This window comes from Monodelphis domestica, chromosome 3, assembly GCF_027887165.1.
Source record: "Monodelphis domestica isolate mMonDom1 chromosome 3, mMonDom1.pri, whole genome shotgun sequence".
Lineage (NCBI taxonomy): Eukaryota > Metazoa > Chordata > Mammalia > Didelphimorphia > Didelphidae > Monodelphis > Monodelphis domestica.
Genome location: NC_077229.1, coordinates 382,492,087 through 382,507,164, shown reverse-complemented (window position 1 = coordinate 382,507,164; position 15,078 = coordinate 382,492,087). Strand labels below are relative to the sequence as shown.

The 15,078-nt window shown below is 37.8% G+C and overlaps 1 protein-coding gene across 2 annotated transcripts in view; it reads left to right on the top strand.

The window, feature by feature from the left end:
• Positions 1-15,078, top strand: part of ANKRD33B (ankyrin repeat domain 33B) — a 105,942-nt gene that overhangs the window by 62,223 nt on the left and 28,641 nt on the right. For both annotated transcript variants that reach the window (XM_016431419.2, XM_001372137.4), the window contains one exon: positions 3,153-3,282. In XM_016431419.2, the coding sequence (XP_016286905.1) occupies positions 3,153-3,282 (130 nt within the window). The remainder of the gene's footprint in view (positions 1-3,152; positions 3,283-15,078) is intronic.

Sequence of the window (15,078 nt, the reverse complement as noted above, 5' to 3'; positions counted from 1 at the left end):
CCTCTCCACTTTTCTTCCAACTATGAGTATTCCCCTGGAATAACTTTGAATTTATTCACAAGCCTGTGTTGTTTCCCTTGATGGAATAAGCTACTTGAGAGCAGGGAAGATCTTCCTTATGCTTCCCCCCCAGCCCCCACTTTTTATCTGTCCAAAGCTAACACAGTGCCTCACAATTGGTAGGCACTTAATACAAGCTTGTTTGGCAAAAAGAAAAGGAAGTTGTTAATCTAGGTGGTATGTGGTCTGGACTTCTACTCTGACCTACCTATATAGAATAACCTCATGCTTGTGACATAAAGCCCTTAGGGCTTACTAAGAGGTGTACATCACCTAATAGCCTTTGACATCTGGCGTGGTTTGTTTTATATATGGTCTGTTTTGGACCAGTGGCAGGCATTATCCTTCAGTCCTTTAGATTTTACTAATTTTCTACTCCTTTGGCAAGAAAGGCTCATTATTCATTCCTCTTATCTATTATAGTTTTTTTTTTTTCCCTGGGCTTGATACTATTAGGTCCTTAGTGTGGTTTAATAATAAAAAAAATTTGGTCTTTTAAAACCTTAATTGCAGTTTTTATTTATGGCTCTGGTTATGATTCATAATTTATGGAAATGGCTATATTTATTCTGTTGAGTCAAGGAAGCACATGCAGCCCCAACTTTCCTGTGGAAGAAGGATCATGTGACAACCAGCTGCCTAAAGATAGCTTCATTCCTTTTGGTTTTGGTGTACTTTATGGGATTCATCACTATATCAGGTGTAGAATTGGTTTCATTTTCTGATTTGGATAAGGAATGTTCCAGAGTCTTTGTATCTGCCCAGCAATGTTGTCTTTGCCAGAACTAGTAGTCTTTGTTCTTGGTCATATATCCTTTTCATCTTCCTTATTAGACTATTAAGTTTCATACAGGTAATAATTATTTCTTTTCATGACATTTATATCCCTAGTACTCAATAACAGTGCCTGACACATAGCAAATGCTTGATAAATCCTTTTTGATTAATTTATTCTTGATTGATTTATTAAATGCTTATTTGTCAAGTCCTATGCTAAATAAGGAAAAGTACTCTTAAAATCAGTCACTAAACATTTATTAAGCACTTACAGTGTGCTGGGAACTGTGCCGAGTATACAAAAACCACAAAAGATAGATTTCTGCTCTATCAGAGTTTACAGTTTAATAAGGGAGATTGTAGCAGGATAAATAGAAATAATTAACACAGAGAAGGCACTGAAATTAAGAGATTGGGGAAGACTTCCAGCAAAATATGAGATTTTAGGTGGGATTTAAAGAAGGGCAGGGAGGTCAGTAGACAGAGCAGATGAGACGAGGGTGTACTGAGAGATGAGAATGTCTAATTTCTGGGCCAGCCAGGAGGCCCCTGACACTGGATCGAAGAGCATATGGCAGAGAGTAAGGTGTAAGAAGACTTCAGAGGCAGTATATCATAAAGGGCTTTAAGTGCCAAATAGAACATTTCATATTTGATCCTTGGGGTAATAAGGAGCTGCTGGAATTTATTTAGTAGGGGAATGACATGATTGGAGTTTCACTTTAGGAAAACCACTTTAGTGGCTGAAGAGAGAATGAATTGGAGTGAGGAGAGACTTGTTGCAGGTAGACCAGCAGATTATTGCAGCAGTGCAGGTGTGACGTGATAAAGATATGCATTAAGTGGTGAATCTGAGCAGTATAAAGGGAGAAAGATAAGGGTCCAGGATGGAACCCTAAGGGGCATCTAACACTAGAAAAGGATCTAGTAGAGGAAACAGCCATCTTCTCCATCCTTATCTCAAGAAGCTTGCATTCTGCATTGGAAATATTATTTACACACACATGTAAACACAGAGCAGTGGACTTTGGGGAATCATTAGTAGCTGGAGGAATCTTAAAAAAAATGCTTTTATATGAGGTAATAGAGCTTGAGCTGCTCTTCAAAGGGATCTAGAGATATTGAGAGGCCAAGTTAAGGAAGGAGAGTATACATTAGCAATGAGGGACCATGCGTAGGTATGGAAGAGAAGCAAGATGGAATATTTTATGCAAGGAAGAAGAGGTTTGGTTGGAATGCAGACTACTTGAAGAGAGACAAGATACAATTTAATAAGCCTAAAAAGGTAATCTGGAGACAGATTGTGAGGGCTATAAATGCTAAATGGGGCATTTCTATTTTATCCTAGAGGCATTTGGGAGCATTAAGGTTCTTGAGCAGACTTGAACAGAGAGTATTTTTTTTTATTTCTAAGATTCATTTTCCCTTAAAACCCAGTTGAAAAGGCTTAAGGAATTATTAATTCCAAACCAAATTCAATTTGACTAAGTACACGTTTCCCCGACAGAATATGCTTATCTATATATTACATGAATCTAGCATTTTTGTGATAATGAGTTATTCTACCTAATTCATCTAAAGTTATTCTACTTCTTTAAATTATTTATAAGTTAAACAAAGTCTTGATCTGTTGGGCAAAGGGGCAGAAGAGAGTGCTACTGAGAGATAAATAATTGTTAAAAAAAAAAAAGTTGGTGGTAGAGAAGGCATGGCGGATGGGTAATTTTCCCATAAAGAGATGGGCATGTTGCTTGTTACCTGTCAGTATTTAATCATAGTAGCTTCTGATCACACTACTTTTTTGTTGTTGTTGAGAGTATTAGTGGGAAATGATTGCTGGAAATATGTAGCCTGGATCCTTCTAGGTCTCAGAAGTTTGAAAATTCTGTAAGCAAGCTTCTCTGGAATTTTATATGTCGAATATAGAGAAAACTCTACTTACCTTATAGGATGTCATCTTTTCAAGAGTCCTGAGGCTGCCTATGATATCCTTTTCCTCTTTTTTTGTGTCATTGTCCAGAGACTTAATTATCCAGCTGAATAAGATCTGTTGGGAACCTTGTTGTAGCTACTGTATTTTCTAGATAATTCTTGTATGTATTTCATTTTCTATGTGTCGATAATCACCTCAACTAATCTGTAAGTTTCTGATGGACTAAAAGACCATCTTTTCAGCCTATTATTGCTTTCTGGATCATTATGACTTCTCTAGCATTTGGAAAGTATAGTTAAAATGGGGAGGGGAGCCAGCAATGTCAACGAGACAGTTATCAAGAATCTGCCACCTCTGACCTACTTCTGTTTTTTATTTATAGACTGGCCTTATTGTTGCCTGCTACCAAGGTTTTGTGGATATTGTAGTAGCCCTAGCAGAGTGTCCCCATATTGATGTAAACTGGCAGGACAACGAGGGAAATACAGCTCTAATTACAGCTGCACAGGCAGGTAAGGCTTTCTTTTTATTTCACCCTTATGGATAATATCTAGCTGTAAAACGTGGGTATTGTGGCCCTGTGGATAGGGTGCTGGACTTTAAAATTGGAAGATCTTGCTTCATATCTCATCCCATGACACTAGTTTTGGGACCATGGGCTTTATTTCCTCATCTGTAAAATGGGAAGAATATTAAATAATACTATTTCACAGTTGTCTTGAGGTCTGTAAACAATAACTCCTGTAGAGCTGCCTCATCCTGTAGTGTGTGCTGGTAATCCACACTGCTAGGGGAGGCTGAGGCTGGGATTTAGTAGGTCTAAAGCCCACTAGGATGCCTTTTGCCCTAAGTCCAACACCAATATGGCGGATTTCCTTGCCTTTTGGGGAGAAGGGCAGGCTGCTAAAAGGAGTGAACCATCCCAGGTCAGACAGAGAGTGGATCCAAGCTTCCCTTTTGTTCAGTAGTTAAATTAGGGCTCATGAATGATTGGGGACAGCTAGGTAGCTTGGATAGCATATAGATGACCTACAATCTGGGCATGCCAGGCTTAGAATCAAGAAGACTCATCTTTCTGAGTTCAGAGATGGCCTTAGGCACTTACTTGCTATGTGGCCCTGGACAAGTCACTTAACCTTGTTTGCCTCAATTTCCTCATCTATAAAAGGAAATAGCAAACCACTCCAGTGCCTTTGTCAAGAAAACCCCAAATGGGGTCACCAAGAGTCAACCATGACTAGAAAAAAAAATGGCTAAATAGCATGAGCAGGCTGCTACATTTCCTGCCTAGGCAAGCTAAAGAGGACCCAGCCCAGCAAATGACTAATTCATGTAAAGTGCTTTGCAAATTTTAAAGAGCTATGTGATCAGTTATTATTCCTAGTTTGGCTATTTAATCCTATGCTAAGGCTAAGGCTCACACTCAATATGTTTGGACTTTTCCCACTTAACACACTTGAAAATCTCTTTTAGAAATGCCTTTTTTGCAGATTATACAGGAAACATCAGTCTCATTGCTTTTTGTGTCTTTGTTGAAGGCCAGGGCTGACAAAAGACTTATATTTTTAGTTTGAGATGTAAAATGAGGCACTCTTAGTCCACTTAACATTTTACAAAAAAGATTTACTTAAACATGACAGGAGAAGGATATTCAACAAGGATATTCAGCAATGATTTAGGAGCAGACAGCTGAGTTGCTGCCCCGGACAAACATCCAGTAGGAATTTGTGTTCTTCCTGGCTTTTTGCTCTCTAGAGACCAAGGAATGATACGAGTAACCTTTAGTTCTCTGACCAAAAAGGTCTCCAAAATAATATTTTTTAAGGAAAATAACTAGTATGTGGATACCTGGGGATGCTGTGATATCTCACCCATTTATGGCAGACCCTTAAGAGGTCTTCCAGAGCAGTGGGGTCACACTCAGCACCTGATCCCTGAAGGCCACCTATTGGCTTAGAAAACCACAAATCAACACTATCTTTGTTATATTTTTGTCAAGTAAAAAAAAATTAACATTTCCCAATTGTATTTTAATCTAGTTCCCAAACCTCTGGAGTTTTGAATACCTCTGTTTTAGGGGTCTTTCTTCCTCTTAAATAGTTTTAGGACTATTACTAGACCACCCTGACCTTGGGGGTGTCAGAAGCCTGATTTAACCCAGGAAGGAAGAAAAACCAAACCATAAAGATAGCTAAAACAAGCCAAAAGATAACAAGCCAAGAAATTTCTGCCTGAAGAATGTAGAATGTGGGAGAATGAAGACTAGAAATCCCAGAATTCGCTTCCTCACTCTGCAGTCCCATGTACTAGCCGCCTTCTTATTCCTCAAAAACCACATTACAGCTCTCAGTGTGTTTTCACTGGCTGTCCTCCATGCTTGCAGCGTTCTCCTTTCCCATCTCCACTTCCCGATTTATTCAGCTTTCTTCAAGCTTCTATATTCTGTAAGTCTTTCCCAGGCTTTCTTAATTTTAGCGCCTTTCTTCTGAGACTGCTTCTGACATATTTTTAATATCACTAGTTTATATGTGTTGATTTCACGTAGTCCCACTAACCTGCGATTGCCTGGTTTGTGGATTTCTTTGTATCTTTGGTGCTTAGCACAGTTCCTTGTCCATAGTAAGCGATCAATAAATACCAGTTAATTGCTTGCCTAATTGGAAAGACCTAGCCTTCAGTCTAAGTGATCTGGTCCATGTGGTGATGCTTCATCTTTTGTTGTTTGTTGTTCAGTCATCTTTTCAGTTGAGTCTGACTCTTCATGACTCTATTTGGGATTTTCTTGGCAGATATTTTGCCATTTTCTCCTCCAGCCCATTTTATAGATGAAGAAACTGAGGCAGATAGGTTTAAGTGACTTGCCTAAGGTCACACAACTAGTATGTTTCTGAGGCAAGATTTGAACTAGTCTTTCTGACTCCAGGTATGACACTCTAATCACTGCAACACCTACCTGCCCTATGCTACATCTTAGTTTCAATAAGTCTGTGGCACCCCTAGATGCCATTCTTCTCAAGGAAGACATGGGATCTAAGCCTTCGGGTATTTGGCCCAACCAAATAAGCTGCATAGACAACCATAGGAACTCTTATAAGAGGCTGGAAATTCAGAATTCCACAACAAAAATAATGTCTACTTGGAGAGATATGCTCTGGTCTTCTGTTTCGCTTGTATTCAGTATTCTTTGAGACACAAACTCTTACTGCAGAAATGATGATGCACTTGGTTCTCAAAGTCACCTGTAGCCCTCTGCTTCTATATTTCTCTTTTATGCTCCAAGAGGGAGGATGACTTCCCTGAGCTTGATGGGGCCCTAGATTTGTTATTTGGCTGTTGAGTTCATTGTGATTACCCACCATCCTCAGTGTTGTATCAGCTGTGACTGCTCTGCATTTTAACTATTAGTGGCTTGTGTGGTTAGGTGGTTTGAGAAAAGGAATACTATGGATCATTTTTCCCCTCTTATTTGCACTGGGGATAGGTTTTCACTTTAAAATAATGCAAATGTAGGCACTACTCTATATGAGTGATTTTTGCCCTGTTTTGTTTATTTTTTAAAAATTGATCTCATTGATCCTGCTCATCAAAATTATTTTTTAACCAGTGAACAGGCTAAGTTTATACCCATACCATTTAGAGCCTTTTTCTAGGAACATTGCTGACTGTTTGTGAAACTTCAGGAATAGAACTAGAAGAATCCTAGCCCTAATGTAATTTTTTTGGTCATCAAGTAGACCAGTGTAGTAGATCATATTGTACGATATGGGGAGTAAAATGTAAGAACACTAGAAGTCTAGGAAGGGGCCAGGTTGTGAAGGGCTTCAAATGCCAAGCAGAGGGTTTTACATTTGACCCTAGTGATATTGGGTAGCCATTTCAGCTTATTGATTGTGGAGGAAAGACAAAACGGTCAGATGTGCTTTGGGAAAATGGCTTTGACAGTTGAGTGGATAGATAGATTGAAGGTGGAAAAGACTTAAGAAAGGGGGAGATCAATTAAAAGGCAATTATAATAGTCTAGGCAAGAGATGATAAGGGCCTGTTTACTAGGGTGGTGGTTTTGTGAGTGGAGTGAAGGGGACACATATATATGAGAAATGATGTGAAAGTGGAAATGACAAGATTTGACAATACATGATGGGGTATGTGCCATATATGAGAGTCAAGAGTTAAGTGGCTAAGAGAAGAGGGAAAGTGAGAAGGGAGGATTTTAGAGAGAAAACAATGAATTGTGTTTTGATTTTTGAGTTTGGGATGACTAGCAATCCAGTTCAAGATGTCCAAAAGGAAATTATGATATAAGACTAGAACTCAGGAGAGTGACTAAATTGGGACTATAGATCTGGGAATCGTCTTTCTAGACAATAATTGAATCCTCGGAAGTAGTGAGACAATCAGGTGAAGTAGTATAGAGGGAAAAGAGAAGAGGGCCCAGATTAGAGCATTAAAAATTACCAATGTAAGTTGGTGTGGCCTGGATGAAGATCCAGCAAGAGATTTGTAGGGGATAGAGCCAGGAGAAATTATCCAGGAGGGGAAGGTGATCAACAGGGTCAAAAGCTACAGGGAGCTCAAGAATGTGAAGGATTAAGGAAAGGGGATGAAGAGACCATTGGCGACTTTGGAGAGAGTAGATTAAATTGAATGATGAATATAGATAGCTTCCTCAAGGAGTTTAGCTGCAAAAATGATGAGAGATATAGGATGATATCTAGTGGAGGAGGATAAAGTGAGGATTTTTAAAAGGATATGTTTGTAGGTAGCAGAAAAGAAGAGATTAAAGATTATGAGAGAATGGGGATAATAGTGGGGTCAGTCTGTTGTAGGACACAGGATGGGATCTAAAAGATATGGGTGAATAGAGAGAGGAGTTTCATGAGATATGTCAAAGAGGAGAATGAAGACTTGATTTTATTGGGGGAAGTATGAAAGGAATTGGTGCTGTAAGGAGGCTTGAGAAGAGGATGAAAAAGTTTATAATAGCCATTCTGGTGAGTAGTAAGAGAATTGGTTAGGGAAATGTTACAAGAATTGCCTTGCTGTAGTGAGGGTGTCATTAAGATGAGGTATATTCCTTAATCAGTATGGTTTTGTTATTTTCTTTGGCTCCATTCAGTAGCAAATTAATGGAAGTAATAAAGTATATGGTAGAAATAATTTGAGGTTTGGCAAGGCATTATTGTCCATCTGACGTTGGGTGTAAAGGGATTTGAGTGTAGAAGATAGGAAAGAGTTAAATTGATTCACTCAAGGGATCAGGAAGGCAGAAAGTGTAGTTGATGCTAGGGTATTGACTTGGAGAAGAAGGAAACAGATCTCAGTGAGAATAAAGAATAGGGATGGGGTTCAATAAGGCATAAGGAAAGATGGAATAGTTAAAGATTTCGATCAGAAGTAAGTATTTTAGAGTTCATTAACTTGGAAGTAGAGCAGTTGTGGCTTATGGGAAGGTCAAGGGTAGCATCTGTGTGTGACTGATGTGAAGGGAGTAGATCCTAATATTTAAGGAACTAGGAAATTGGTGTAGTGAAAGCATCAATATGTGTCATCACTGTGTTTTATTCAAATTTGATGAGCATTCCCTTTATGTATTTATGATACAATTTTTGATAGCAATATTAAACAACCCAAAGCCAAATACAAATCCCAGGGTTTTCTCTTGAGTTGTTCTGCCACATTGATATTGTATCATTGACAACTATTCTCCTAGTCTGACTAACTAGTTCTGAAGCCATATAATTGAATTTAAATCTGTCCATATCTTTCTTTCCATCTTTTCCATAAGATAAGTTTGATAATACTTTATCAAAAGCTTTGTCAGAATCTAGGTAAGCTATTTTCTCAGCATGCTCTTTATCTCTTAGTCTAGTAATCCTGTCAAATAGAGAAAATGAATTTAGTCTGTCATGACTTGTTTTTGATGAAACCATGCTGGTTCTTTGTAATCACTCCTTTTTTTTCTAGATGTTTTATCTAAATAGTCTTGTATGTAATCTATAAATTATTTAGTCTAGTAAATGTTTAATGCTTCTGGGAGTTAGAGACTTATGAAAACAGGTGGAATCAGGCGGCCCATGGACAAATTCTGCACAAACTCTGTAGGGGAGTTGCAACTGGATTTTGTTAGACACATAATACCCTCTACTTTTCCAGGAACATTGTTCTGAACTCTTGTGTGGTGTTGTGTATTGGTTTTGTAATTGGAATAAATGTCCCCCAAGGACAAAGCCAAGACCACTTTGCTCTTTTTACTTGTAAAAAACTAAATAAATTCTGTGAGCTAAATAATTTGGAAGTCATGAATACTTAATCACAGTTGTATCCCCACTGCGGTTTGTATGAAGTGGAAGCTTAATAAAAATTTGTTGAATGAATAAGCTGTAACAAATCCATGCAGCATCCAGTTGGAAGTAGAGAACTGCCATATTTTTGTACTTCTTGCTACTATAGTTGTGTTGAATATGAAAATACCTAAGATATAGGGGGCATAGAATTCTGCTGACATCTTATAATAAAATTAGGAAGTAAATTCATTGAGCTGTGGTTTTTGTCTTTCAGAAAGCCTAGACTGTTTTTGGGAGAGAAGGGAAGAATGTTCAATAAATATTAAATTTTGTTTCAGCTAGTTCTCAATTAATTGAAGTAAAATGGAAAGCTTGTATAAAGAATTCTGAAGTAATTGGGGGATGAAATTGGGTCAGTTTCAACCTCCTTTTCCACGCCTTCCCCCAGCTCCCTTTGGCAAAGCTTTTATAAGACAGTGAACTAACCCTTTTTGGTTTCCTTTCATATTTCCCTGGCCTCTTTTTGTGATTTGTGGGTGTTGAAATGGCTGAAAGATATATAGCAATAGATATTTAGGGGCAAAGAAGGGACCCTGAGTAATTAGGAGTTGATGTCTATGTACTTTGACTACTATTACTGTTAATATCATGTAAACAGTGCTAGATGACTCAATGGATAGTGTTAGATCTGCAGTCAAGAAGGACCTGAGTTCAAGTTTGGCCTCAGATACTAGCTGTGGGTTCTTAAGGCAAACAAAGGTTTTGTTCTCTAAACCATTGGAGAAGAAAAAGGGCAAACCATTCCAGTATCTTTGCCAAGAAGGGATGAACCTTTAAAGTTCTGATCTCTGGGAGAGAAAACAACAGCCTCATTTCACCTAGGACTCCTCCCTGTCTTGAATCTTCCTTGAATCTTCCTTGAGTTCCATGGAACCCACCACCCTTTTCTAAGACTATCTTCATTTTGAATACATTAAGTTGAAAAAGTTTTTGTACAAGTAAAACTAATGTAGCCAACATTAGAAGGAAAACAGTAAGATGGAGAGAAATTTTATGGACAACTTACTGGATAGAGGTCTCTTCTCCAAAATACATAGAGAACTTTGTTAAATTTATAAGACTATGAGCCATTCCCCAATTGGTAAATGGCCAAAAGATATGAATACCGTTTTTGAATGACTAAATCAGTCATATATAAGTATATGAAAAAATGCTTTAAATCATTATTGATTAGAGAAATCCAAATCAAAACAACTCAGATATCATCTGACACCTATTAGATTGGCTAATATGTTAAAAAGGCAAAATGACAAATGTTGGAGGGAATGTGAAAAAATGGGGACACTAATAATACACTGTTGGTAGAATTTTGAACTGAACTAACCATTTTGTTGAGAAATCTGGAATTAAGCTCAAAGAGTTATAAAGCTATATATTTTGACCAAGCAATACCATTATTGGGTTTAGGTGATCAGGGAAAAAGGAAAAGAACTGATATGTTTGTGATGAAATAACTACTGTACTATAAGAAATGACAAACAGATTAATTGTTTTTAAAAACGTGGAAAGAACTACATGAAATTATGAAGAGCAAAACAAGCAGAACCAAGAGAACATCATGTACAGCAACAGAACTATTGTTTGAAGAATAACTTATGTATGTCTACCTCCAGAGGAAAAAAATGATAAATAGAAATAAGTAAGACATAGTTTTGAATATACATACATTTCTTTGGCAAATGATGCCTTCTCTGATGGGGGGAGGGAGGAGGAGGAGTTAACTGAGTGTTTTAATGCTAACAAACAAACAAACAGAAAGACTGGGTTTTCTTACCTTGCCCTGGCTTGAGCAATAGAGGCTACTCACAGGTCATATCTCACTTTTATCTAGCAAAGAATCTTTGACCTGCTCTGTTTCCATCCTGGGCCAGTTCACCCTTCCTAATATGAACTGGTGGCCCTTATATGGTGGATGGGGAGTAAGTTACTATAGTGATACTACTTCCACACCCCAGTAACTGAGATGAAAGCCATGTACCATCAGGGTAACATCTGTTAAGGAAAAAAAAAATTAATTATTGTTTTTATATCACATACATTTTTCCTCATGTGTTTCCCACAGAGACATTCCTTATAGAAAAAGAATTGTTTAGAAAAGAAAAAGGAAAAAAAATGAACAAAACCAGTCAGTACTGGAGGGGAAAAAACTGTTATCTCTAATGTCTCACATCCGGGAACACAACTCCTGCACAAAGTAAGGCAGATAATCTTCTGTCTGTTCTTTAAGGCTAATCTTATTCTAGGAATAGTGGTTCTTTTTTTTTTAATGACCCTTATCTTCTGTACTAAACTGATTCCAAGGCAGAAGAGTGGTAAGGGCTAGGCAGTTGGGGTTAAGTAACTTGCCTAGGGTCATACCACTACGAAATGTCTGAAGCCAGATTGGAACCCAAGACCTCCTGGCTCCAGACCTGACTCTATCCACTGATCCATTCAGCTGCCCCTAGAATAATGGCTCTCTTAAGCTGATGTTTTTGAATTTGTTTAAAAAATATTTTGATAGTGATTTCAGCATCATGTATTTTCTTTGCATTTCTATGTACTTTATCCATTTAAAAATATTATTCTGAGAAAGGGCCCCATTGACTTCACCAGACTGTGATGACACATTAAAAAAAAAGTTAAGAACTCCAGTTTCTAGAGGCTAATTGTTTCCTGTAGTTATCTTTCTCTATGACTCAGATTCTTCTCAAATTGGGACAGACTAATGGCTAAAGAGGGGACCTTTACTGATATCTTATATATGATTTACTAACGAGTGAATTAGTATAACAATATCCTCAGTAAAGAACAATCTGTTTTGTAAAGGTTATTTCTTTTAGATTTTTGTCTTGATTTGATCCATGGGCATAAAAAAGAATTTGTTAAACCTAGATCCCTAATGTGAAATATAAGATTATTTGTGAAATCTAGATAATTCTTTATTAAGGACCTAGTGAACATCAAAGCCGTGACTATGGACAATATCTTGAATTTTGTCTTCAGCTCTGATACATAAGTACAAAGACATAATATCATTCAAAAACAAGCATTTATTAGATTATTTATATATGCAAAGCACTGTGCTAGGTCCTGGGAATACACAGACACTCACAGTGGGTTCTCAGTAGTTATTTGTTGGGGTGAAAGATGCTGAACAATTTCTTTTTTCTTAGAGAATCAAAGTAAATTAAACCATTTAAGCCATAGCAGCACAACTATAGGTTAGGCATCAGAAAGAACTTTGACAGCATTTTTGACCTTGAAAATCTTATGAAACTCAGTTTAACCAACCTTTAGATGTTTAGTTTTATATTTTGCTTTTTTGGAATGAAAGATGTATACAATTCTGGAATAATGTCAGAACTAAAAGGAAGTTTTGAAACCATATAATTTCTCTCCCTTATTTTATGTATGAGAAAAAGAGATTCAAGTTAAATGATTTGCCCCATGAACTTCTAACATATACTTTTCTTTTGCTTATAACACATTTTCTCTTTATTTCTTGAGTAGCTTCTCTAGGTTCCTATCATTTTATTAAGAACACTGGCAATTTAGTTAAATTAAACATCTGTTCCTATGTGAGACATGTTAGGTACTGGGAAAACAAGAATAAAATTTAAATAATCTGAAAAATTAATATAGATAGGTAAAATAAGAAACTTTGAGGAAGTGGACTAAAATATTGTGTTACTCTAAACGAAAAATTATATCCAAGCATGAATATAGTTATGACCAAGGGCTGAGTGATTTCTTAATCTTTTTCATAGATTACTCAAAGGGGGATGTATGTGTGGGGAGGTACATTAGTATACTTTCTTCCACAAGCTATTTCAACTCTTAAAAAAAATCTTAACTGTTGTCCAATCCCTTCTCAAATTTCCTCAACCGTTTTGTATCTTCTCCCCCACAAAGCAATGTACAATTTTTAAGGATAGTGTTATTTTGGTTTTGTAGTTTTTCTTATTTCTGTTTCTAGACCAGACCTTTGATTTCACTAACATAGGAAACTGCATTTGTTAAGCAAATTTGTTACTCTGTCCTAGAATCTGGGCATAAAAATACAAAGAATGAAGCAAATGTGTACTCTAAAGGTTGAATTCAAACCCTTGGGAGGACCCTCCAGAACTTGCTCATTGCTGGCATAGCTTTCAAGAACCCAAGTTCACTTTTGTACCATGATGAAGTGTCCTTGTAGAATTTCTGCAGAGAATTAATTGAAAAATAGTTCATTGAATACTTTGTTGGGATCACAGATGTAGAGTTTACAAGGGATCTCAGAGGCTATCTCATCCTAGCACCCTCAGATGAAGAAAATGGAATTGTTAATTCATTTAGCCAAGCTTGCACAGGTGTAGGAGAGGGGACTTGAACCCCCTCTGATTCCAACTCCATTGCTCTTTCCAGAGGTATCTCCTTTCCAAAGATTCATAGAATTTTAGGGATAACAGGAGCCTTAGAGATATATATGCTCTAATAACACAGTGATGATAAACCTTTTAGAGATGAAGTGCCAGTCCCCTCACCCCTAAGAGACCTTGTACCATGTCCCTCCTCCCCTAACCCTGCTGGGATTTGGGTCCAGCCCTTGTCACAGCTTTGGGGATCCTCTGCTAGGTGTGGCAACGAAGGTGTAAATGAATGATGGAAGTCAGCCTGGGGAAACTGCTTCCGCTAGGCCCAGGCTTGGTTTTATTTCTATACCCCAAGGATTACCTACTTTCTTAACACACAGATACATTATTCAACATACATGTTCAAATGCAGATAATTGGATAAGTGATACATTAAATTTTAACAAATCATTTGATAAACATTCTGTGATCATTCTATATAGTTGTTACCATTGATTCTGACAGCACACACAAAGCTTTTGCAAAAGATAAATGATTTTGTTGCAGGTGGCTTAGCTAGAGGGCAGTTTTTTTTTTTTTATTAACCTGCAAGGTGCGCATTTGTGGACAATCAAAGAAAATCATTTGTTACTTTTAATAAAAATAGATAATCAGAAATTCTAGAAAACAGTCAATAAACACTGTGGCTAAGTTGAGGAATCAAAGGGGTAATAGAAACACAGTTCAGTTTTAATATTAGACTAATCATTTTTCAGTGTTTCATGGGGAGTTTCCAAGATGGATTTTAGTTAGTCAATTGAGTCACAGAGGCAGGGTGTACTGGTCTCTCACTAGGGTGAATGATGTACTGACTTAGGAGAATTTGTTCTGTGTATAGGAGTGGGGAATTTCTGAGCACAGCTTTGTTAGAAGTTATATGCATAAGCAGAAGTTAACCCATGATTGTCTTTTAGGTTTGGTTTTGTAAGTGTGATCATTTGGTGGTATTCTGGGGGAATAATGTGGAGTATTAGTATTAATCCTGCAAGTATTTTGCTCTCATATTATTTTTCCTGAAGTTAGGGAGAGAACAATAATCATAGCAATTCCAATAGTAAGGGATGTTAGTGAGAGAAGTCACACAGAGAGGGGCTAAGTGGATGTCTCCATCCATCCAAGGAGCCACTTTGTGACCTCCTGGTTTCCATGAGTGACTAGAGTGAAAATGAATTGGCTTGATGGCCCCCAGCATTACCCTACATCGGAGAGGGAGGAACCACTCCCTTTGAGCTGCTGGGCAGAGGGGTGGGTGAAGTGAGGAATGACCTCAGCTAGTGTAGAGATGGGGAGGGGAGTGGCCCTAGCTCTCCACTCTCCTCTAGCTCTGCTGCCTGTGAGGTGTGAGTTCCTATTGGGCTGCTGGACAGAGGGGCAGGGATGTGAAAAAAGGTATACAGGAATGCTGGAGAGGGGGAGGGGAGCAGCTTCCCCCAAATCCGAACTGGGGTGGGAGGGGTCCGGCCAAGTTCCAACAGAGAGTACCATAGATTTGCCATCATTACTGTAGCACTATCTTTTTTTATGGCTGACATAAAGACAGGTAAACTAACTTGGCAGAGACTAAAAGATAACCCTTCCTTCCTACCTTCCT